Source organism: Penicillium angulare, assembly GCF_028827245.1.
Source record: "Penicillium angulare strain IBT 27051 chromosome Unknown utg000004l_segment0_segment0, whole genome shotgun sequence".
Lineage (NCBI taxonomy): Eukaryota > Fungi > Ascomycota > Eurotiomycetes > Eurotiales > Aspergillaceae > Penicillium > Penicillium angulare.
Window position 1 is genome coordinate 5,492,222 of NW_026623163.1, and position 25,326 is coordinate 5,517,547.

The window sequence follows — 25,326 nt, forward strand, 5'->3', positions numbered from 1 at the left end:
GAGTCCATTACTACCTAGTACGCGCACGATAATATATTTCAACTTGAATGCAGTGCGGGTTTGGGAGGTATTTATAGTCCACGGAACCTTTAATTTCGTTAATGATGTCTCTCATAAGAGTCACGGTGTTTCTGGACCCCCCAGCGATAGCGGAAAGCAATGTGCACAGCCTTTTTCGAGTTTTCATTTTCGGTAAGTCGCAATTTTGAATTTGCATTTTCATTTGAGCCACTGTGATCTAATTTCATCATCTCAAGGGTGATGACAAGCAAGTGTAATGCGCACTTGTAGATCCGTCTACTAATAATACTAGTTTGAGCCTCCAGGGGCTCGTAATGTGGTATTCATGTTGTATTACGTATAAAGGCGCGAGAGCAGCCAACCGGATGACCTAGTTATTGTAGGTAAAATAGGGACCCGGCTTTGGGGTCTAGTCTATACGATATTGTTCATAGATCCCAAGGTCCAACAGTCCTAGCACCTGTCAAAAGCTCGAGCTTGTTATTACTCTATACTAGAAAGATATCTTTATATCGAACTTCAAATTTATTATTGAGATAAATACTAAGCTAAGAGGTAAAAGCTGTACCTATCTTAAGTATAATTCAATTATTTCCCTTATTGAGATAGGGGCTTTTGTATACTATTAGTGACTAGTCAATAAACTCTACTTTTAAATTTAACTAATTATTAAAATTCTAAGCTTACCCTTTATACTGATATTATAATTAATACAATAAGTAAATATTTCTTTGTAGCCGGTCTTATTGATAATATTGTAAGTAATAATATCTATACTAGTAGTTATATAGTTCTCTTAGAACTAGTAAATTAATTGTGTTTAAGTCTTAAATATAATATCCTAAACTTTTAGTTTCTTAGTAATAGAAGGAGCTAACTAACTCTTCTATTATAGATAGCTTCTCAAAAAAGGGAGGGAAAAATATATAATAAATATTAGATAAGTAGCTATAAAGATAAGTGTTAATATTAATTAATATAAAATTCTCTATCTTAAGAATCTTTAATCTATTAGTCCTACTATACGGATTTACTATGTTTTTATTGAAAAGTACTATATTGAAGAAAGGCTATATGCTAGCTATACAAAAAGTATTATCTAGGGCTATAGTAGTTTAATTTTTAGTCAAGCCTAGATATAGACTTTGTTAGGGTGTAGCAGGCAGTTATATATCAGGAGCTAGCAGGCTGGCTCGTATAGTAAGCAGGGGATCAGAAGTAGTTGTATTACAGATGGGCTACAGGATAGAAGGTTAACTAAGACGTAGCTTAAAGAGCTACGTCAAATAGGAATAGGAAGTTCTGATAGTCTTAGGGGTTACGTAATAACAGGAATAGGGATCTTCTTGTACGAGGATCCACACTATGATATTACCCCCCTCTTTAGAGCCGAGCTCTATAAGACTAAGGTAGTACTTAGATTAGACTAGGCTTTAATAGATATCTTCAGTAGAAGTTATTTATAATCTCTCTAGTGTTCTCCAAGTATTCAGTAGACTTTTCTATAGGGTTGTTATAATCTAACTATTTTATAGTATACTTCAAATAAGGTTTTGTACAATCTTGTCGTTCCTATCTAGAGTCTAGGATATCTTTAATAACCTATTCTTTAAGATCTTTAACTTCGATTGGGGGTAGAGAGGACTATCTTTATATTAGGAGAGGGTTATCTAAGATAGGATAGAATAAGTTTATATTAAAAATAAAGTAAATCTTTATTCTAGATAGAAGTTCTAGACGATAGGTATATAAGCCTATAGTCTTAAGAATCTTAAATAGACTAAAGTTCTTCTAATTAAGTTTCTTCTACGGATAGAAAATCTTAATATTTTAGGTACTAAGCTAGACTAGTTATCTAACTTAGTAGTTCTAGGTAGGCTAGTAATATTAGTTTATAGATTCTTTATAATAAACTTAGATAGATATTATCTTATTCTATATAAACTCGGTAATATCTCTTATTTATATAGTAATCTTTTTAGTATCTAAGATAGTAGTAGATGGGTAGGGATCTAGTTATATAGACTTGAATCCTAGGGTTAAATAGAATCTAAAGTTAATAAAGAATAGGAAAACTTTAGTAGTCTTAGATTTATTAGAGTTTAAAGTAAATTTAGCTAATAGGAGTTATTTTAACTAGTTGTCTTATAAATATAAGATATATACTTATAGGTACTATTCTAGGATTGTATTTATTTATTTAGTTTAACTATTGGTCTTAGGGTAGTATATAGTTGATAGTAGGTTTATAATTTATAGATATCGGATTAAGTATCTCTAAAGTTCTAATATAAATTGGAGTCTATGATTAGATATAATTATATAAAATAAGCTATATAACTTCTAGATATACTAGATATATAATTAGAAGACTTTCCTAGTATTATAGGTTCTATAGTAAGATATAAAGTATCTTATCTTTATAAGTTAGTCTACTACTACTAAGATAGTATTAAATCTATTATTTTCTAGTAGATATATAATAAAGTCTATTAAGATATCTTACTAAGATTGTATAAATATAGATAGGGGGTAGAGAACTTCTTATTAAGCTTCTTAGGATAGGGTAATCCTTCGGCAAATATAATAGTTTTAGGTCTAGTAAATAATATACTAATAGATTCTAGACTAGTAGTACTCTTAGGAGATTAGTTTATATATTTTTAAATATCTAGAGTATCTAGTAGTAAGGGTTTTATAGTAAAGTTATATAAGCTTGTCTTTTAGGTTTTTATTATTAGGAATATAGAGTTAGTCTCTAAATAAGAGATAATTTCTACTTTATATATATTTAGTAAGTATAATCTTTAGATATTAGGGTTAGTTTAAGTCTAGGACTTCTAGGATTAATTAAAGCTCTCTATCTCTTTTATATATCTTATTGAAGACTTCCTTTAGAGTAATAGGTAGTTTATATAGGATATTATTAATAAATCTTAAAGACTTTTAGGATCTCTTAGGGATTAGTTTATACTCTAATAGAGTTAGTTTAGATTTAGGATTATACTCTAATAAAGTTAGTTTAGGTTTAGTATTATATTTTAGTAGAGTTAATTTAGATTATTATATAGTTATAGTATTAATATTTAGGTTATCTTAGATCTAGTTATCTAAGTTCTCCCTTTTTAGGATTATACAGCTTTAGTATTAGAGTTGTTTATCTCCTTTTTTAGAGAGATCTTCTAATCTTCTAATCAAGGTATTAGACTTAATACCTTATTGTCTAAGATAGTAAGTAATCTTAAAATTAAACTGGGATAGAAACTTAGATTATTAGACTTATTATTAGTTTAAAAGCTTTATTATTATAAAGTACTCTAAGTTTTAGTAGTTAGTAATTATAGAGATTAAGAAGTTTATTCTCTTTAACTCTAGGTATTATTCTTTAAAATATTATATAATTGTAAGTAGTTCTTTATTATAGATTTTATAATTATACTTTATTATAGAGTACTTCTTAGAGAAAAATATAATAGGATAAAGAATATTCTAGTTATTATACTATAAGATTACTTTAATAGAGATATAATTAAAAGTATTAGTTTTAAGTATCACATCTTTTATCTAATTAAAAAAAGCTAGGATAGGGGTAGATATAAAAGTAGACTTTAATATCTTAAATACTTTCTAGTAGATAGGATCCTAGATAAAGATAATATCTTTCTTAGTTAGGTAGACTAATCGTACAATTAGTTTTGAAAAATCTTAGATAAACTATTAGTAGAAGTTTATAAATCCTAAGAAGGCTTATATATTAGTAAAGTAGATTAGGGTCTTCTACTTAATAATTATATAAATCTTTTCTAGATCTATATAAAGACTATCTTATCTAATAATAATTCCTAAGAACTTTATCTTATATATATAGAATTCACATTTAGACAGTTTTATAAACAGGCTAGTTTCATAGAGTTGTTATAGGACTTTTTATATATATTCAATATACTTAGCTCTCATACGACTATAGATCAAGATATTATCTAGGTATATAGTATAAAACAGGTCTAAGTAGTTATAAAGAGAGTTATTAATAAACCTTTAGAAGGTTATAAGGACTCCAGTAAGTCTAAATAGTATTATAAGGGATTCAAAGAGTCTAAGTCTTATATAAAATACTATAAAGTATTCTTACCTAGCCTTTATATAAAGATTATTAAATACTAATATAATATTAACTCTTGTAAAGAATTTTATTCCTTTTAGGTTATTTAGAGTCTCTTTTATTAAGAGTAGTAGATAGTAGTCTTTAACTATAACTATATTTAGGATATAGTAGTCTATATAGAATCGTAGACTACTACTAAGTTTATAAATAAATAGTATAAGTAAGACAGTAGGAGATAAACTTAAATAAATAAACCCTTTCTTTAGGTTCTCTATAATCTAGTCCTTTAGGATAGTAAGCTTTATATAAGATATAGTATAGAGAGGCCTAAATAATAGTATCTTATCTTCTACTAGCCATATATTGTGGTTATATAAGCAGTACAGGAGCAATTTGTTAGCTTCTTTTAGAGAGAATATATCAATATAGTCTTAAAATTCAGTAAGAAGATAATCAGTAGGATTCTCTTCTTTAGGTTTCTTATTTAGAGTAGCTTTAATATCTTTGATTATTATAATAAAAAGTTAGTAGCCCTTTTGGCTTCTAGTGTATACTATATAGGCGTTTAAGCTCACAACTTCAATATCTTAGGACCTTAGGTAAGCAGATCAGTCTAGTCGATCGTAAGGGTAGGCTTTTAGGGGAATTTTATATATAGTATAGATCTTTAGGCTTTATACAGTAATATTATAGTTCTTCTAGTAATATATACTATTAAACTTAACTATATAAGCAATAAACTAGATTCTTAGGTTATAGATCTTAAGCTAAGGTAGTCTAAGAATAATTAAGTAATATATAAGTTAAGTAATTAAGAACTTAGCTTTTTCTTAGTACTCACTAGTAGTTATCTTTATTTATACGAAGTAGGTTATCTATCTACTTTTAGATTCTTAGTTATTAAAGCCTTTTAGTTGGATTAGATTCTTTAAGGGTTCTTATATAAGACTATATTCTTTAGCCTAGTTAATATTAATAAAATACTCTCCTTTAGTATTGCTATTAATTATTATATATATTAGAATTTCTTTCTTATTCTAGTTTAGGGTAATTAGTAATATAATTAGGTTAGAGTATCGGATTTCTTTATTAATAGTAGTTCTTTAAATAATAGTAGTGGATAGATAGATTATATAGGTTATATTAGTCTAGTTATGATTTAGACTAGGCTTACTCCTTTTAGTAATTTATTATATAAGGAACGATTAGATAGTAGGGATTAGAAGTATTATTCTAATAAGATAGTATACTAGTATTCTAGGGAAGTAGGTCTTTCTATATAAGTAAAGTATATTCGTATAGAATATTAATCAGGATATAGATAGTCTTATACAAGATAACCTTTAACTCTATAACGGAAGTATTTACTACAGTCTTAGTAAATCAGGCGGTTCAAAGTTAAATCTATAGGGTTAAAAGTAGATATAGATATTAAGATAGAAGAACTATTCCTTACTATATAGAAGTCTAGGTAGTTGTTCTAAGTAGAGAATAAGTTATAAACTTATATCTATATTAATACTAGTTATACAATAGGGGATTAGGTTACTCTATTATAGTATATATATTGGTTTTTAAGCTTCTAGAGGAAAGCTATAAACTAGTAGTATTTATAGGTTAAGGACTTATTATAGAGAAGTATTCTATAGAGTTCTTAGTTAATAGTTTATTCTAGTAATATAGGTAAGGTTTTCTTAGATATCTCTTCTTTAAGTATAAGGTATTAGAATTTAGTAAAGAACTAATTAAATTCCTTATTAATCTATTAGAATTGGAAAAGTTTATCTTAGGTATTACTTATATAATTAGGATTACTAAAAATATTTTTAAGAATACTTAGGATTTCTCTATAGTCGGATAAGATATAACTTCTATTCTAGATATAGGATAAGATCTAGATATATAGGATTCCTTTAAGCTGATTTATTATATATAATATTTAGCTTATTGGGGTTAGAAATCGGTTAAGGTTTATAGTTAATTTTTCTTGAATCTAGGATATAAATTAGTGGAGGTCCTTATAATCTTTACTAAATATATAAGGGTCTAGGAAGTATTTAGAAAGAATAGAGAAGTAGGTAGTATAGGAATCAGATAGTAGAGATATTCCTAATACTAGAGTTAATAATCTTTTAGTAAATACTTTAAGAACTAGGCTTATATAAAAAATATTTATAATAGGGGTAGTAGTTATTAGGACTTAATTATACTCTTAGTAGATAGATTCTAGTTTATAGGTATATTCTAAAAGGTTTTCTTAAGCTTGTACTAGTTTTTCTTCTTAGTACTTAAAGATACTATTTTTCTTAGATAGTTTATTATAGATTTATATAAGTTCTTCTTTAATCTAGATAATTTCCTAGATTAGACAGGTAATCTCTTATTAAGCAATATAGTATTATTAGTGGTGTAGGTAGATCAGTTTTCTAACCTTCTTAGGGTATTTATATACTTATCTATAGTATATAAATTAGGCTTTAGGGTTTGTATTATAGTATTTAGTATAGGTTTTAAGATTTTTAGGTAGGAATAATAGTAGGGGAGCCTCTATAGGCTCCGGTGACTAGTCTATGGTTAACAGGTAGTCTAACTCCTAATATAGGGGTAGAAGCTACATAGTATCAGGGTATAGCAGGTAGTTATATATCAGGAGCTAGTAGGCTAGCTCGTACAGTAAGCAAGGGATCAGAAGTAGTTGTATTGCAGATAGGCTACAGGACAGAAGGTTAACCAAGACGTAGCTTAAAGAGCTACGTCAAACAGGAATAGGAAGTTCTGATAGTCTCAGGGGTCACGTGATAACAGGAACAGGGATCCTCTCGTACGAGGATCCACACCGTAACAGACTTATTAAAAGATTTAGCTAGTAAGTATTAGACTCATGACCATCGAAAAACTATAGCCTGACGTTTCATAGATGAGATATGCTAGCCTGCAAGACATACAAGAAAGCCTCTCTCGAAATCCAGAGCGCCATTCTTCCAAACCCAGACTTGTGTTATTTGAGATTTGTCGTCAGGACCAGGCGCTTAGTCGCGCATCTGGTCATCGTCGTCGCTGGTGCCACCCTGGTAGTCCTCGTCATCCTCGGAGTCCTCTAGGCTAGGAGCATCAAATCTCAATAGATTCAATTGTTCATTAAATCAAAATTAATTAGGTACATTCTTTTTGCAAATGAAAAGATCGCTAGTCAGTGGCAACTTTTTAAAGCTAATTCTTGTATAGCAGTCAAGCAGAAGCTAGCGGCGAGGGGGTGAGCACTAGAATAGAAAGGGAAAGCCAAGAATCGCCAGACATTATCCGGTATATAGGTCTTTATCAATAAATAAACATTTGAAGGTTGCACGTACCTATATCTTACCTGGCCTGTAATTGCCGATTTCACTCACTTGAAGTTTCTTTCTTCTTCAAGTTACCGAGCCACTTCCAACTTGAAGGTCACTGGGCAGTTTACAATCTTCTCAACGTGGCAAATATTTCAGGTTGCACCCTATCAGCCGACAAGGCTTTTGGCCCGCATTGGAATTCAGGATTGTGATTCAACCTTCGACTTTGACTTTACCCTTACTTTTGAACAAGCTGTGCTGAGCATCATTCCGGCGGCATGCTTTATACCAACAGCAGCTTGGAGGCTGGGGTGGCTCCTTAAACAATCCACAAAAGTCACCTCCGGCTCGCCATCAAACAATCCTCAACATTGCTTCTTTCCTCGCACACATTGTCCTCCGCACGCTGTGGGCAATCACCCCACAGTATCGAACAAGAGTTACAATCACCTCTGTCTCTATTTCACTTGTATATTGCTTGTGGGCGCTTGCACCGTCTTGGATGGAGCATAGAAAATCCGTCGCACCTTCCAATATTATATGTTTCTACCTCGCTTGCAGCATATTATTTGATGCAGCACAGGCACAAACACTGTGGTTGAGAGACAATTTACACGTTTATGCTGGTGCATTCATAGCAATGTTGGCGATTCGCTTTCTGCTTCTCATCGCAGAGCTCCAAGAGAAACAGAAGTGTCTTACCCCCCCCCCCCATTTTCAACCTACCCCGCCTAAGGTATTGGCGGAAAGACTTGGCTGCCATAACGTTGATGAGCACTGATACGCAGACCATCTGCAGTAACCTACTCCGCCTTGATGCGCTATTCGGCCCTTCAATAGAAGTGGGACTCGCCTTATTTCTTCTAGGGAGACAGGTACAACTGGCGTGTTTGGCATCAGCTGGCTGTGCTTTAGCAGCGGCGGCCCTTGGTTACATCATTGCCAGTAGATCGCCATCGCGCCAGAAGAAATGGAATGAAGTGGTCCAAGACCGCGTTGCAACGACAGCGTCGGTTCTCAGATCAGTTCAAAGTGTGAAGTTACTCGGTATATCCCCCTTTGTTCAAAGACAAATAGGTGATCTACGTGACCTGGAGTTCAAGCGGGCTCGAGGAGCCCGCATAATGATGATGTAGAGAAAAATTGTCGTTGTGTATTTGTGAGAAATGAGAAGTTGGCAGAGCAATAGCTTACCAGTTAGTTAAATCTAGAGGAAACATACCGCATATCGTCGAGCCAGTGCTCATCTAAGCCACCTTTACCCTTTTCACCATGATAAAAGGAAGCGGAGCGGTTACATCAGTACAATCATTTACCATCCTCGCCCTGGTCGGTCTCATAACTGAGCCGATTCAAGTCTTCGTACATGGAATCGGGCAGCTGTAGGTTGCTTTAAGCGAATCCAGGACTATTTTCTGTTGCCGTGGCTTGAAAATGGCCTCGATAGCCATGATAGTACGCATGACCAAATAGTCGTCAAAATAAAAGGAACTGTCGCGCAAAAGGACAGCATGATTCCACTGCTCACAGTATCTATCAATGCGTGATGCAGCATTCAAGTACCTCGGACCAACGAAACCAGTCTTGACTGACGTGACGATGAATATTTCCCCTGGAACTCTCACAACTGCAACGGGCTCTACTGGCCCCGGGAAAACTTCCTTTCTTAAAGGCCTCATAGGAATATTACCCTGTGTTACTGGCTCTCACAATACGTCTGTGACAATTGCCTACTGCGCACAGAGATAGTAGGATTGTGGGAACATCTCAAAACTTACTCTCAAAACCCACTGGATCTCCTGGCAAGCGACGCAAATTTCACACTTGGTGAATGGCAACTCATGAGCTTAGCAAGAGCGCTTGTCCGCAAGACTAGCACTAAGATCCTTGCTCTGGATGAGATCAGTGGCAGCGTGGATGTCGAGATAGAAGGATTGATGTTCCAAGTCATTCGAGATCACTTCAAAGATGCTGCGGTAATTGTAGTGACTCATAGGTTGAGATGCATTCAAGATTTTGATAAAGTTCTGATCATGAAGGACGGTCAAATTGTGGAGACGGGGGGGTCCGGCACATTTACTCACTGTTCCAAGTTTGTTTAAGGACCTTTGGGACGAGCAGTAGTCTGCTACCTCGAGGCTTTTTCTTCCTTCTTCGTCATCTTATTAATTCTCTCTTCTTTTTCATAAGAAAATCGAGAGAACAAATCAAATAAAAGCGCCGTAATGACAGTTCTGCATACTTACCATAGAAGGCTTATTGAGTTTGTATTTGGCACATATGGATACCATTCCGCACAGATGGCCACTTATAGAAAAAAGTTTAGAATGTCATTTCCATTCCGTAAAAGAATCCGAATAATACTAGAGTGCATTGATCGATCAACATTCCCCGCAATGTTAGCCTCGGCCCATCCTCGTACCACACTGCTAGATGATATCCCCAGAGAACCAAATCCATTGTCTCTCTTCTATGTAGCTACCAAATCGATAATCTACATTACGAATATCTGAAGAACATCATACCTTCATAATCATCATGGGCCAGAATCAAAATCAGAAGAACGAGGCCACCACCGAAAATGAAAGTGACTTCCCCGACCTCCCACCTTTCCCCAACGATGTCCCGACTGCACCTCTTCTCCAACTATCACTACAGAAACTACTAGCAGGAGATTCCACAGAGCTAGACCGATTGTTCCAGGCATCCGTTGATATCGGATTCTTCTATCTAGATATCCGGGACTGTGACCTCGGAGCATCTCTACAAAAAGATGCAGATAGTCTATTCGACGTTGGAAAGACGTTATTCGAGCTAAGCCTCGAAGAGAAGAAGAAGTATGACTTCAGCGCCCAGAACTCATACTTCGGGTATAAAGGGCAAGGAGTATCTGTAGTAGATAAACAAGGGAACCTGGACCGAAACGAATTCTACAATGTACGTCAATCTTCTTACAACCTTGCCCCAGTTACATAAATACACAAACAAACAAAACTAACGATATCAAGGCCTCAAAGGATGACATCCTTAACATCTCAGACCCTCTCCCAGCCCCAGAAATCCTCCAAACAAACAGATCCCTCCTAAAGTCATTCATGACATCCTCCCACAAAATAGTCACCCTCCTCCTCACCATTCTCAACGTAAAACTCGGCCTGCAACCAAATACCCTCCCATCACTGCACCGTCTAACATCGAAAAGCGGCGACCAAGTCCGCTGGATAAAAGCACCTGTTCAACCCCTCTCAGATAGCCGAGTAGCACTGGGCCAACACACGGATTTCGGCTCTGTAACCGTTCTCCTGAATAGAGTTGGCGGGCTTCAGGTTCAAATGCCTATCACCGGTGAATGGGTATATGTGCGTCCGTTACCAGGACGAGCAATTATTAATCTTGGAGATGCGATGGTTAAGTTTACCAATGGGCTTTTGCGGTCCAATATTCATCGGGTTAATGCACCGCCGGGTTTGCAGGCGGGGGTCACGAGGTATAGTCTTGTTTACTTTGCGAGGCCGGAGGATGATGTTGTTTTGAGGAGGTTGGATGGGGAAGGGATTCCAGGGTTGGGTGTTGGAGAGGTTGAGGAGGAGATTTGTAGTAAGGAGTGGATTATTAGGAGGGCTTTGGGGAGGAGGGTTGATTTGGGGAGGGAGATTGATTATGAGAAGTCTGCTGGGACGGAGGAGATGAGTAGGAGGATTAAGGCTTGATCAAATGTTCGAGTTGGGGGTTTTTTACTTCTTTTTGAGTTCGAGTAATGAGACTTAATTTGAATATTCAATATTGGACTATCTTTCGGAAGACCTATGATCTATCTATATTCTACAAAGTTAAAGTGAGGTAGTAGGTGTGCAATCATCAGTTTCATTGCATACAAGCCCTATCATAGACAATATCGTGGTATAATATAACATTCAAAGAATTACAAGCGCCGCTCCAACCTCATACCGAGATGAAAAACGGTCCTAAACTTCAAAAATCTCTCCCATCCCCACACCAGCTCCCTCGGCACCAGCACGACTATCAACTAGATCCAGGCGCCACCCATTCCAGTCGCGCAACTTACCCTTAATATCACGGACCCATTGAACACGCTGACGGCCCTCTTCTTCAGCCTGTGCGCGCCGGAACTCAGTCTCATCAAACTCATCATCGAGGTTCTCTTCAGATAGAAGTTCAAGACTGCCCCGTGTACCAGGAACGTTGGGATGAGGTGGGTTTGAGGAGCCAGCGCGGGCGCGATTGGGATTATTGCCACTGCCTGTGAATGCAGCGAAGCCACTAGATAGGACTGTCGAGAAAGAGGAGTGTTGTTGCTGATGCGCCATGCTGCGACGGCGAGCGTGGTCTGGGCGACCGCCAACGAGATCGACGTCGTCAAAGGCATTGGCGGCTGTATCGCCTGCTGGGTACTCGGGGTTCTCTTCGAATGGTTGACCCGCTAATTCTTGACGTTTCTCTTCCCATACACCACGGCGGAGGTCAAATACTTCTCCTTCTAGTTCGCGGATACGGCGCTCCAGACGTTGGCGCTCTTCATCTTCCAGTTCGTCGATAGCGTCGTCGTCTGCACCTCCGGCGTTTTGTTTGCGCATGCGATCACGCTCTTCGCGAAGGCGGAGGTTCTCGTTCTCGATGCTCGCGAGTTTCTTGCGCAGTACGGCTGTCTCTTTATCTGATTTCTCAGTTTCGCGGAGCCGGGTTTGGTGGCGGGTTTCTGATTCTTTGTGCAGATTGCCCATTGCCTGGAGTTTCTTGTCCAGTGTTTCAATCTTCTTTTCTGCCTCTGTTTTCTCATTCTTATGATCTTCAATCTCGCGCTGCAGGCTCTTGATCAAAGCCTCTGTAGAAGTCTTATCAACTCCTTCTTTCACAGCTTTCTCTGAAGCTCTTGTCAATGCCTGCTTCGAGTCGGCCAGTTCACGCTGGGATTTCTCAAGTGCAGCCTGTGATTTGGACACCTTCTCCTCCAATGCCACTATCTGGGTCTCGTGTGCATTGTTCGAAGATGACTGGGAATTGATTTGAGCGCGCAAATTAGAAATCTCTAATTCCATTTCTTCAATGGTAGCCGATTTAGACTCTAGCTGGCGCACAAGGTCGGCTGGCGGTGACTCTGACTGCCCCGGCGTACTATTGTTGCGATGTGATCGTGATTGAAGCTGTGAGTTTTGTCGTTGAAGCGAGGCAATTTCCTCTTTCTGTAGTAGGGCATGAGTACATGCCACAACATTTGATCTTAAAACGGAAATCTTCCACATACCAAGGTCTCTATGCTGGCGACTTTCTCCTCCGCCTCCTTCAATTTCTCCCTCAATTCCGCGCCATCAACATTAGCTTCTCGGAGGTCCTCCAACTGATCCTCTGTCTTGCGCCAGCGTGTCGTCGCGTCACCTAATTCCTTCTCAAACCATTTGTTCTCTTTCTCTAGTTCCTCAATGCGCGTCGACTGTTTACGGAATACCTCATGCACAGAGTCTCCGTCCCCAGTTAAGGGCGGCAGAGATCCGGGGGGTGATTTGAGCGCTGGCGAAGGAGAATGGCTTCCTTGCGAGACGGATGTCTTACGGAAAGATGATGAGCGCATCTTCGACTGGATAGATAGCGATGGCTGGCGACCATGCCCTGCTCGAGGTGTATCAAGACGAGCAGGTTGCGCTTCGGCCTCGGGATCGGGAGAGGTAGGTGCCGGGGGCATGGGCTCGACAGGGGATTCCGTAGTAGCATCTTGCTGTTTGTTCGATTCCTCCTCCTTGATTTCTGGCTCTGGCACCGGTGCAGACTCGGCTGGTGTTTCTGTGGTTGCAGACGTGTCTTCCTGTTTCTCCTCGGCGGGGCTGTCTACTAGAGGTTCCTCTGTTGTTTCCGCAGCAGCCTCGGCCTCGGCTTCAGGCTCGTTGGAAGCCTCGGCGGTCTTTGCACCATCGTCTGTGGATGGTGAGGCTTTCTTGTTGGCCTTTTTCTTTTGTTTCTGGAGCTGGGCCACCTGGAACAACATTGGATGTTAGGGATAAAGGACGGTTAACTGCCATGTATGGGTTGAACGCACTCTTTTCTTGGCCGCAGCCAGCTTCTCGGCTTTGATGCGCTCCTCCTCGTCGGCCATGGCAGATGATAGTCGAGTGGATTGCAATGGCGTAGGTGGTGGGGAAGACTCGAAATGGCTAGGGAGAATGGACAGCTTTCCCCATCTGACGCACGGGCCACATGATTGTATACTGCGGGCATGTACGGGGGTCCATAGCGATCATCAGAAAAAACCCCCTTTGGCCATAGATAACCTTTTACTGTCTACTTCAACGCTACCTCTACTGTAAGATTTACATCGATAGAAAACTAAGTGGAGAGCGGAAAGACGAGCGGAAAGACGCATGAAAAGACACATGAAAAGTCAAATCAAGATATCATTAGGCAATATTAACACGAATAGAAGTAGAAAAAAGAACATCATTAGCTGGGCGTCTTCAGTATCAATCTTGCCACTGACGCCTCTTGTGGTTAAAAAGTATGCAGGTTGAATTGCGCCACAAGTCCGTTGAATATACCATCTTAACGCCGCCAGCTTGAATAAACACAGGGTCAGGTGAAAGAACCAAAAAAACCAAAAAAAAATCTCCGATCAACGGATGGCAACTTAGAAGAGAAACAAAACCCGAGAATGTAAACTCAAAAAGTAAAAAAAACGATGGAATTAAACTTCCATCGTGTCCATCATTTCCTCGCTCATAGCACGTACGCGGCCCTTGCTGCCCGAGCGAGATCGTAGCTCCTCGTCACTGAGCATATATTGGTCATCATCCTCTTCATCCTCATCGATGTCGGTACGACGAAGCGATGATTCAGCCCGACTGCCAAGCCAATACCGGGCGCGCTTGCTAGAACTGAGGTCCGGAGTGAGGTAACCGTCATCAAAGGTCCGCTTGCCGGTCGGAGTAGTTACATCCTCATCTGGTGTATGGCTCAGAATTGGAATGGCGCGAAGATATAGATAGCAGACGCGTTTGCGTAGGGGGTTGAAAAAGAAATAGTGCAAGCTCCAGATCGCTCCGTCGTCTCCATCTGCGGGATCTTCCTCCGGGGAATACGAATATACCGAGGATTCCTTCAAAGACATGTGTTCATCCATAAGTCTCCACATCCGCGGACCCCAGGAAGGGGCTCCGGCTCCGGCACTATATGAACCTGAGAGAGTCGCAGGGGATGATGGGGAGAGGTCGGCAGAATCACGTGGTCGCAAGTTATACAGGGTTGAATTGACAGTGTTCATAACACGCTTCAGGTGCCGCTCTCGACGAAAATCGGTTGGGCGGAGAACATTTGAGAAGTCGTAATCTGGATGGCTGGCATTTAGAGTCGCGATGAGGTAGGCGAAAGTCCGACGACTTGAATGATCGCTCAGGGGGCCGAATGGACTCGATCGTGACAGATTCAATGATTCAGCAGCGTCGTGGGCATTGGGAGGAGATAGGGATGCGGAAAATCGAAGAATTGACTCGTATTGGGCTTCGAGAGATTGCTCGATGTGGTTGTAAAGCTTTCGATCGGATCGGGCAGCCTTAGTCGTATACAGGTCGCATCCCCCAACAATATGACAATCGGCGGTGTCAAAGTTCAAAGAACCTGTGACATCTTCTAACTCGGGAAGTGGAAGGAACTAAATGATGAAAATATCCGTGAGTATTTGACACAATAAATCTGATAGATGGGATACGGTTGGGGGGCGGTAGTCGATCAGGTCACCGTGGCGACACATCTAGGGGGAATCATCAACCAACCTTCATACTGAAGACGTGAGGTATCAAGTCTCAGGGTTTGGGATTAAGTCCGATGATGAAGTGTTGACTTCTTGCCAGTATATGCCGACTCAAAGGTAGATAGGGAAAGAGATGGGAGATAGCGCGGAATTGGTCGCGCCGGAGACGGAGATGAGATGCCGATCGGCGAATACCTGCAAGCAGAGATATCAAAGAAGGAGAGTGATGACGAGTAGAAAGACCAGTAGAAAGATCTTTCAAAAGACGAGTAGAAAGACGAGTAGTAAGAAGGTCTATCCTCCGCTTCTTTATGCTCTTTCTCGTGCCTGATGAGTTGTTAAGAGGGGGGGGGGGGATTGCTTGCGACCGGGCCAGTCACGTGGACCCAGGTAAGGCCATCATGAGCCAGTGAGATCCCGCACTGACCTCACGCTGGTGTTATCAGTTCTTGGTTCCCTGGTTCCTTGGCTGGAGTATCAGTCATCATAGCCCAATTCGGTCCAGGTTGCGGGCCACGTCTTCTGAGTCCTGAATCGGCATTTGGTATTCGCATCAGTAAATCAAAAAAAAGAATAAACCGCTATAAGAACAATTGAGACAAAAATAAAATAAACACCCTTTCGCCTCCTAATATAGAAAAAAAGAAAGAAGAAAAAAGAATCACTCGAGGTCACTACATGATCTTTGTGACGACATCTTCCTCAACCTGGGGCAGAAGAGCATTAGCCCGATTGCGCCGGGAAAGGTGGGGGGAGTAAAAGACAACAAGGGGGATGGGAATAACAAAGTCACTGTTTCAAAACATCAAAGCATGCAGTAGACACAATGATAACCCACTATAGGTTGTCTGGCAAGGGGATAGGGTATGCAACAAGTAAAACCATCAGGGGTAGAACTCACCTCCATATCTTCCAGGCTGTCCTGTTGACTGATGCACCGAAGAACATTCTTCTTGCTACTCTCTTGCATTTCTCCAGCCAGTAATAGTTCATCCAAGATGAAGTAGGCCTTTTGGAAATTGAAGATGATATCCAGCTCACACACATTCCCGTAGTATTTGTCCATTTGTTCCACGTATCGGTGCACCACCTCCAGGGTGATCAATTCGTTATCGGTCGAGGAGCATCCGGCGATGAAGAAAAGCGAGGCATAGCGACGATAAACCACTTTGGAATCTGTAGTGTAATCCCTGTTAGCTTGATTTCTTCTGCGAAAGAGCTCTGAGCCCGGAGTGCGGAGCGGAGTGGAAAGCCACCTTTGTACTCAAGGAAATTGCACATCCGTGTACGACGGGACAGCACGAGTTGGGTTACATCTTTGATGATCTTGGCCTTCTCCTTGGGAGAGAGGGTGGTGAACCATTTGGCAAGACGCTAATGAAGTCAGAAAGAAGAAGGAGAAAAAGTCAGTCGGCTTTAATGAGGGACGGGAATGAGGGTGGGCCACGAAAAAAGAGGAGACCTACCACTTTGCCCTGGCGGGACAGGAGAATCAAATAGCTAGTTGAGAAGTCAGCGATTAATTCGGTCTCTATTCACCTGTTGTCGAACTTACCTGATAGGCATGATGGTGGGGGTTTGTAATGAGGGTAAAGGGATGGGGAGAAGGGGGCTTCGAAACCCGTGGCGGATCCGAGCTCTGGACAAATTATTCACGAGTGGTGGAGCTGATGGTAGACGTGCCCCGCTGAGCCCTAACTGGAAGGGAAAACAAACACAAATGATGATTCGATCAAGGAGCTGAAGAAGCGTCGATTGAAAACAATGAAGGATTGATTCGAGGGATTCTGAGGCTGATGAAACTGATGTTCTGCGCACGGTTCGTGAATGAGTCAACTTGGGATATCCGTGGTTAAGCTGGGGTATACTAGCACTAACATACATGGCCTGTCACCTACTAGGCAGCTTATTAAAGTTACTGCTACTACTCTTAATCTAATTGAGTAAAAGGATAATTATGCTTCTGATATTACGATATCTTGCATTACATTCGATAGAAAAGAGATCTAAAGCCCAAAATTGAAACCAGTAGGTATTATTAATGACATTGTAGAAGCATAGCCCAATGCGCCACTGCCAGGATAACCCAGATCGCAAAAAGGTGATGAAAAGAAAAGAAATTAAAAAGAGTAAGTAATAGTACTAAAAACAAAACATTCGTGTTCCATTTTCAGGTGTGGTGGGCTGGCGAGAAAAAGTTGTCCATAGTCAAGGATCCCTATTCTCTCCAACACCCATCTCCAAGCTGTCAACGCAATATCCGTTGCATATCATGCCCATAAACTCATGGCCATCATAATTATCGTGTCAACCGGTGCGCAGTCATTCTCATTCGAGAATAACAGCTCTTGTCTAGCCTTGAAAGCATATTGCCGTCCCAGCTTAGACCTGAGCCATGCTGGGTCGTCCACCAGCAGTGCGGCGAGATCCGCTACGACCGCGCAGGTTTACATTGGATGCGCGAGAGGAGAAGATCGAGACAACAGTCGACGCCATATATCCAGCCCAGGCGAACCACAAGAAGGCAGTAACGGCCTGAGCCTCCCGACAACGCTTGGATCGGTTATGGGAACCATTGGTAATTTCGTTGTGAAGGGTATATGACTATATCCGGAATTAGCTTGCTGATCCTGCAAAATTGGGTTTGGGAGATTTTTGGTTGTTGTGGTTGTCAAGAATGTAAGTACATACCGAGTTACTGCAGGAGTGCGCCCCCAGCTTTGCGGCAAGCGCGATGGCCGCGCAGAAGAAGAAAATGTTGTTGAGGACATCAACGATGATCACGAGGATTGGGTGGAAGGCCCAGGTATCGCTGATCGAAGCAGGGATCAGGTAGAAGAGTGAAAGCATCGAGAATGCCGACAGGAACATGGTATAGTTGACGGAACTGGGGTTACCGGCGAAGGCCTCGTTGATCATGTTACCGACGAGGGACATGATGAGGAGAGTCCATACGAACTGTTCGAGGTTGTTAGCGATTTGGAGATCGTGAGTGGAATAGAATCAAAATTCTTGATCATGGTTATCGTACCTCCCACACACGCAGACCCATCTGAACAACCCGCAAACCCATGGTGCCTGGTTTTCGAGAAAATTAAGAATAGATTGGATGATCGTATTAAGGTGCTTGGAGGTCGTGGGGGCGAAGATGAAGAGTCGCAAGAGGGGTATTAAGTCTTACAGCCGTTATAGGAACTCCAGACAGGGATACTGCAGTGATTTAGGGATGGGCCAGGTTAATAAAGCACGGATAGGCCGGAGACTATGAATGACGATATAGAAAGCATAAGCTCCCGACTCGCTACGTCATGCATTCGACGCGTCCGGGAGCTGGCGGCTGGACTCGAGGAACAGGAAATCTGGAGTGAAGGAAATTTTCTGTTTCATGAATTTGGATCAATGACTAAATGAGTTGTCTTCTTTTTCCTTTTATTACTTCTTTCGACTTGGATCCATAGAATCGAGGTGACAGTCAACCCCACAGTGAAGGGAAATGCGGGTAACCAGACCCTGCACAGCTCTGGTATTGATCTTCAGGCCAACCCGGTTCCGCCCTTTCCATTTCTACTTTATGTAGAACAGGGTTGATTCTCTAGGTAGAAATATAATTACAAATGTCTCTTATTTACAGCCGTTACAATGTTCCATATTCTGAAACAGTCCAAATAAAAAGACTAGATCTATTCTATATACAATAAGCGCTGCCTAGGTGGCCGCCTACATTCCCCCTGCATCAGTGTTCAAGTTTGACATGAGACCTCCGGACATCCAATCTTAACTTAACAACCACAACAAACGGGCATTAGAACGCGTAATTTGCCGGAAATTTCACCAGCACATCCAACCTCCTTTAGGCCTTCTTCTTTTCATTGCTCATCAACCACTATTCTACACTACGTCTTCATTAGGAGTTCATATAAGCGGCATGGGCTCAAGGCTTCCCATCTTAAAGCTTTATTACATTCGTAATATCATGGAGAGCCAGTCTTTCATCACAGATGAGGCAAAAGGGCAGCCATGCATTACAGCCCAAACGCGGGGTATTCTGCATAGGTATCTTGATGCCCTCCGGCCAAAACACCCATTTTCTTAAAGTGTCACTTCCAGGGGTTTATTACCCAGTTTTCACGTAAATATTCTTTAATTGCGAATTGATTTCGCAAGTAGAGTCACAGAATGACGCCAGATCAATTCGCAAAATTGTCTGATTACTTGAGGAACCAAGTGACTTCGACTTTTCCTCTAGAAATTCGGCCATCATCTATCGCAAGGGCAAAAAATGGCTTATTCTCAACTAGCGCTATTGGCGAGGGCGAGGAAATATTCCGATCTGACCCTTTAATCGCTTGTGTTGATGATGGGAAGCACGATAAAGTTTGCGATTATTGCTTCGCATATAGTCTAAGCGCAATACTGCCCACTGGTCATTTTCGTGAGACCTTTGAAGGGAAGGAGCCTTTCAAAGTATGCAGTAGATGCAAAGTTTGCTACTATTGTTCCAAAGTAGGTTGATTCATTGATCTTGAAAGCTCTGTTTCTCCAATTCTGACTTGTTTGAATAGAATTGCCAATTAAACGCCTGGAGGCGCTACCATCGGCATGAGTGTCCCCTTCTGAGCGAGAAAAAGGACATGTATGCTAGGACGCGATCCCTATACAGGCTGATAAGTATGCAAAAGGCCAGCTTGATAGATTCCGAGAAATGGGATGCTTTCAAACACCTCGAGACCCATCACGCACAGCACCTCAAAGGCGCCAATTCTGCAGAGATAGTAAATGCCTGTATATCTGCAGGAATTAGCACAGATATGAGTATCTTAGAGGTTCAGAGGATCTACTGCGCTGTATGCTACCGATAAGATCTGAAGGTGTTGCAAGCATGATTTAACATGTCTTAGATACTCACGAACTCCATGTGTATCAAATCAGCAGAGGGATCCGCACCAGTTCTCGGTACGACACTTGATATTGCTGGTTCCTTCATGAACCATTCATGTAATCCCACGGCCTTCGTATTTTTCGAAGGGAGACAGATGCGAGTCCGAACCTTGCGCCCACTGCGTGCTGGAGAGGAGATTACTCAATCATATGTGGAGCTGTCTTCTTCTATTTTCCTTCGAAAGAAAATAATCGAAAATGACTACTTTTTCAAGTGTCTCTGTAAGTATAGCTATCTATCAAAACTCTACGTGACAAAATATTTATTGAATTTTCAGGTCTGAGATGCGAAGATGAAATGAAAGAGCTCCAGGAAAAGGCTCTGCATGACACTCAGTGGTTAGTCAAGCTCGAGAATGCCCAGCAACGCTTATTAGAGCTTGCAAACAGTGCAGTTGGCCACTACAATCAAACGGGCATACATATGGAGCTGGGAAAGCTAGAGGAAGATGCCAAAAATATCATTTGCGAGCCATTTCCAAATGGTGTATGGCCGAATGGCATGCCGCCTCTGGCTTCGGTTCATAGGACCTTCGCTAAAATTTGCAAAAGTAACAATAATGTCCCAGGGGCACTGCGTTACTCCTTCAAAGATTCACTCACTCAGCAAGATCGCGTGGGCGGCCTTTGGGTTCATTCTTTATTTGATATAATCCAAATTATATCGTTGACTGTTATCTTGCCGGACCAACATCTGATTTTCAAGGAAAACAACCTATTTAGCAAAGATGATTGCTGGAATGTCCTTCATGGTTATCTAGGCGAGCTGAAGCGGGCTGCGACCCTAACCTTTGGATCAGACTCTATCTATACGAGATCTATTGCAGATTGGTATTCGAAAGCTATGCTTTCTGTCGACCCGCCGCGTCCTGGAACTCGAAGTTTTAAGGCTGTTTATGGTTTATCTCAAAAAAAGTTGCTTAAATGGGCAGGGATCGAGGAAAGCAGAGGAATTGATATATTTGTGATGTGAGGCATTTGAGAATTGAGTGCTAAACCTTGGAAATTCATGCAATATTCTAAGGTTACGGTAGTATGTAAATATGACCTCGGACGATAACTGATTCTTGGTGTTACAAGCTTGTTGGTCCTTCCGAAGGACTTCTCCGAATTAAGTAGCAAGAGTATGGAGTTATAGCTGATTTCGAGGATTATTGTATCATATGTATGCCTAGGTGTAGCTTTTTATACACTCTAAGCGGACAATGTCTGTGTAGATACTTCCCCATCCTGAACAACGCAAACAATTGGCTTATCATGATGTGGCCGATGGAACTGTAAAGATGACGAGAGGGATACACAAGAAAATATAGCTTCTATTTAAACCCGGAGTTAAGATAAGTCCAGTACTATATAAAACTTGAATATATCTTTAATAGGTGGAAATCCATGAGCTTGAGGGTACATTGGTACATCTGACCCCACCTTGATAGAAAAGCGGGGAAATGGCACGAGGATCTCCAGCTCCGAACAGCTTTCCCTAGCTTATGACTCTAGCCAGTTATCATCCTAGCTAGTTCAAGGCTCCATCGCCCCATCATAATACCCATATCTAACCAAATCATAATCATGTCCGAAGAACACACAATCCACAACTCAGACTGGGAGTCTGCGTCATCCTCAGATTCAAAAGGTGATCAAATTCCCCGATTCCCGATCATCAAACACCGATCGACCACAAGATTAATATAATAACATGAAAACAGACCTCGGAAATACAGCCCAATCGACGAAAGACTTTCACATGTTAGAAAAAACAGATGACGATGGCCTCGATGGCCTCGATGTCCCCGATGATTCAGAATGGGAGCTCGTGGATGTAAACGATGGATCATGGGATCTTGATCACGGAACTAGTTTGCATTTCGATGTCACGATGGGATGGGGACAGTGGAAGCACACATTATGTTCGGTCGATTATACGAATAGAGTGAAGCTACGAGATGAACGAGATGAGAGTGAAGGGAATGAGGCAGATGATGAAAGTAAGAGTGCTACTGGCAGTGATAGTGACGATCATCCGGAGCGACGAAATGACTAGACCAGGCTAGGTCAGGCTAGGCTAGGCTAGATATGAATGATGAAACGACATGTATGCATATGAGATGACGTTGAAGTTCAGATAAATTGGAAATAGGATAAGAATGAGCTAGAATGGCTAGTCGTGAAGGCACCTGGATCATTAGGTATTAAACATGTAACATGTTTGTAGAAAAAGAGATGTCTGTTCCTTTCCTATTCCGGCTTGAAAGGGCTCTGCACGGATCCATACCTAGCATATGATTAGTTTGTTTTGCCTGAGAAAGATACCAATAAGTTAAAAGGAAGAATTAACATACCCTTGAGGACACTCGTATCCAAGCCCAGCACTACCACTCCGCATATAACAGATCTTGGCTTTCTGACACGCAAAAGTTTTACAAACAGGACTCTTAACACTCAATTTTCCTTGCAAAGCATTCTGAACAGTAACAAGATCCAGATCATCCTCCATAGCCTCAGTAACACGATGCCAGAAAGTGGCATTCAACGGGGCTCGCTTGTTCCACCCCGCAGCTGGCCCATAAGTATCACGAGTAGAATACTCAAACTCAAACGTTGGCCCCGTTTCAGTCAGCGCCGAATACTCGGAAACATTACTGAAAAAGGTATATGCTTCGTAAACGTTAAAGTCGCCCGTGTCGAGCTCGTACATTCGAAAGCCACTGTTCAGATTCGTCAACGGTGTCACGCTGGGCATGACCCAGCCAGTCGCAAGTGCCGTTTCGGAAGATTTGACACTTGCATTATTGGCGTAGTAGATCATAAATTGGTCTTCGTGGTTATGGCCCCAGAAGGTATTGGCGATAACATGTGGTGAATAGCGGTCTATTATTTGGTAGAAGAAGTTGGTTGGATTGGGTAGTGGGTTGTAGCCGTCCCAGCCGCTGAGGACGTGGCCGATTATCCAGACGCGTTCAGCTGCGTCTTCGGCTTTCTGGAGCTCGTTTGTCATCCAGGTTAACATGCCTGAGTTATCGGGGTTGGTGGTGTTGATGAAATTGAGGATGTTAGCTCGGTACCAGAAATCTGTGTAGGTGTTAGCAATGAGCTATGAAATAGTATATCTTTTGATAATGTACCAGTATTTATCGAGATGATTCTCAATCCATAGTGTGTTTTGATAGAATAGCCACCATAGTGTATACCAGCCTCTTCAGCAGTTTGTTCACTGATCCAACACTCGTGCTGCCATAGACCAGCGACATGCTTATAGTTCCAAGTTGACTGTTCACCCAGCCGTCCTTGAAGACTATGGGGCGAATCGATATTGGACGGAGCCGAGTCATGGTTCCCAAGAGTAACGAAGACAGGTCCCGTGAGATACTTCTTGAACATCTCAAATATACTGGTCTCAGTATACTCGAGATACTCATGCGAAATCTGTTTCTCGGGATCATGCGCCTGCAAGTCTCCAGTATACAAAGTCCATGCCAGCTGCTCATCGCAGGAACCCTTCCCAGTACCAGTCAATGGCTCCACAGCCTGTAAAGCAGCAAGAGCAAGGTCATACGGAGTATCGCACTTGAAATGTCCGTAAGGCGATGCAGGAAGGAAGACATTATGTTTTGAAAGCGCATTATGGTTATCCTTGCGACAGCATAGACCCGACGAGCAATTCGCTTCAGAGCCAACTCCATACCGCGCATCCAGATGAAGATCCGACATGTGAAGAACCTTGACCCGTTCCCCACTTGCCTTGGGAGCTTGAGCATTTGCAGGCTTTGGTTTGGTGAAAAGGACCGAAACATCCAGTGGCAGAGTATTAGGCTGAGGACAGAAACCTTTCTGAAGAGAATGGCAGATATACTGGCCATCGAGACCTTCGACATCTGCGTTGGCAAGAACCTGGGTCCAGATTGCGCCGAACGCATTTGCAGCATACTGTTCGTCACATTTCCTGTGGGAGGCAAACCTGAAGAGTTTGCACATTTTAATCATTGCAGCGGGAACCAGTGTTGGAGTAAAGAGGGCAGCCTGTTTGGCTGCAACAAGCGCCTTCTTGCATTTGTCACATTGACTTTCAGAACCACGGTGTTTGATGATACGGGAGATATAGGTAGATATCACTTCAACAAAATCATTGGCATCGACCGGCGATATGTCCCCATGTGCAATGGGGAAGATCGGCTCGTCTGCGTTCTCGGGTATAGCGTTGGGGTTTGTCAGTTCAAGTGGGAAAGCATAGTTCAGAACTGGATCATAGATGATAGGTTGGGGCTCTTTGGTTGGTAGAGCTGGCGAGTCGTAGTACGAGCTACAGAGTTCAATCTTGTCAGTGGATTCGACAATTGGGTGTAAGGGTGCGTACGCAAAGGCAGAGGTTGGGAACCCGGGTGCAGCGACGTAGTATGGGTCTCCGGGCAGTGAGAGTGCTCTGGTGTTTACCAGCAGAATGAAAGTGATCAGAATGGAAAACATGTTGATTGGCGTTTGGGATTGATGAGGAAATCGGAACTGGATGAAAGAAATAACTGAAGGATAAAAATGATAAATAAAAGAGTGTAGGTAATAGCCTGGAGTGAGAGAGAGCGAGGTGTTTATCAAAACAATCGATGAATTAGGAACCGCCGATAACTACACGTGGGTTGTCGAGGACTCGACAATTGATGAAGCACAAGCATATTAGCTAGAATGAACTTCATGAATTCCAGAAATAAAGGAATGCTCTATCTTACTCTCCAAAGCATGGTAATGTAGAACGCCATGCCCGTAGAGCTTCATTGTGCCTCAGGCTCAGTATACACAAGTCATCGAATAACCAGCCCTAATTCTCAGGTACATAGTATATTATCAATAAATAGTTGATCGACATCTCCATCATTCTACAGTCTTTCCTGAAGTAAATCTGGATGATGGTGATGGGAAAAGATCATGATTCTGTATGCGCATTTTGTTGTGGGGAAATTACAATCACCAAATGCCAGCGCGGAAAAAGCCCTCTAACACATCAACCAGATTCATCCTCCTCGATCTCTATTTCTCCTTCCTTCTTCAGCTACCAGTAAGGGTGTTTACTTAAACACTAAAGATAATGAATCGCATATCAATTGAATCGAGTTATGGAAGCAGATATTCCGTTGCCTTCATTCGTCTTTTTTCTACCTAGCTTGTAGGCTTTTACTTTCTGACAAAGAGCCGAC

The 25,326-nt window shown here is 41.2% G+C and overlaps 8 protein-coding genes across 8 annotated transcripts; 3 read left to right on the forward strand and 5 right to left on the reverse strand.

The window, feature by feature from the left end:
- Positions 1–9,990: 9,990 nt before the first annotated feature.
- Positions 9,991–11,162, forward strand: N7478_005947 (putative oxidoreductase, 2OG-Fe(II) oxygenase family; the record flags this gene model as incomplete). Its single annotated transcript, XM_056922161.1, has 2 exons — positions 9,991–10,389; positions 10,461–11,162. 2 exons carry the CDS (start codon positions 9,991–9,993, stop codon positions 11,160–11,162), a joined length of 1,101 nt encoding a protein of 366 aa, XP_056780198.1.
- Positions 11,163–11,417: 255 nt separating this feature from the next.
- Positions 11,418–13,558, reverse strand: N7478_005948 (uncharacterized protein; the record flags this gene model as incomplete). Its single annotated transcript, XM_056922162.1, has 3 exons — positions 11,418–12,653; positions 12,716–13,438; positions 13,502–13,558. 3 exons carry the CDS (start codon positions 13,556–13,558, stop codon positions 11,418–11,420), a joined length of 2,016 nt encoding a protein of 671 aa, XP_056780199.1.
- Positions 13,559–14,143: 585 nt separating this feature from the next.
- N7478_005949 (RNA polymerase III-inhibiting protein MAF1) lies at positions 14,144–15,233 on the reverse strand (the record flags this gene model as incomplete). Its single annotated transcript, XM_056922163.1, has 2 exons — positions 14,144–15,106; positions 15,228–15,233. 2 exons carry the CDS (start codon positions 15,231–15,233, stop codon positions 14,144–14,146), a joined length of 969 nt encoding a protein of 322 aa, XP_056780200.1.
- A 646-nt stretch (positions 15,234–15,879) lies between these two features.
- Positions 15,880–16,771, reverse strand: N7478_005950 (AP-1 complex subunit sigma; the record flags this gene model as incomplete). Its single annotated transcript, XM_056922164.1, has 5 exons — positions 15,880–15,912; positions 16,107–16,381; positions 16,462–16,579; positions 16,672–16,705; positions 16,761–16,771. 5 exons carry the CDS (start codon positions 16,769–16,771, stop codon positions 15,880–15,882), a joined length of 471 nt encoding a protein of 156 aa, XP_056780201.1.
- An 816-nt stretch (positions 16,772–17,587) lies between these two features.
- N7478_005951 (MARVEL domain-containing protein) lies at positions 17,588–18,278 on the reverse strand (the record flags this gene model as incomplete). The annotated part of the gene is made up of 3 exons (XM_056922165.1): positions 17,588–17,809; positions 17,897–18,163; positions 18,237–18,278. The coding sequence occupies 3 exons, from the start codon at positions 18,276–18,278 to the stop codon at positions 17,588–17,590; spliced, it is 531 nt and encodes a 176-aa protein (XP_056780202.1).
- A 1,840-nt stretch (positions 18,279–20,118) lies between these two features.
- N7478_005952 (SET domain-containing protein) lies at positions 20,119–21,116 on the forward strand (the record flags this gene model as incomplete). The annotated part of the gene is made up of 2 exons (XM_056922166.1): positions 20,119–20,365; positions 20,422–21,116. The coding sequence occupies 2 exons, from the start codon at positions 20,119–20,121 to the stop codon at positions 21,114–21,116; spliced, it is 942 nt and encodes a 313-aa protein (XP_056780203.1).
- A 723-nt stretch (positions 21,117–21,839) lies between these two features.
- On the forward strand, positions 21,840–22,184 carry N7478_005953 (uncharacterized protein; the record flags this gene model as incomplete). Its single annotated transcript, XM_056922167.1, has 1 exon — positions 21,840–22,184. One exon carries the CDS (start codon positions 21,840–21,842, stop codon positions 22,182–22,184), a length of 345 nt encoding a protein of 114 aa, XP_056780204.1.
- A 194-nt stretch (positions 22,185–22,378) lies between these two features.
- N7478_005954 (PPN1 endopolyphosphatase family protein) lies at positions 22,379–24,604 on the reverse strand (the record flags this gene model as incomplete). The annotated part of the gene is made up of 3 exons (XM_056922168.1): positions 22,379–22,415; positions 22,483–23,212; positions 23,266–24,604. The coding sequence occupies 3 exons, from the start codon at positions 24,602–24,604 to the stop codon at positions 22,379–22,381; spliced, it is 2,106 nt and encodes a 701-aa protein (XP_056780205.1).
- Between the last annotated feature and the right edge of the window lie 722 nt (positions 24,605–25,326).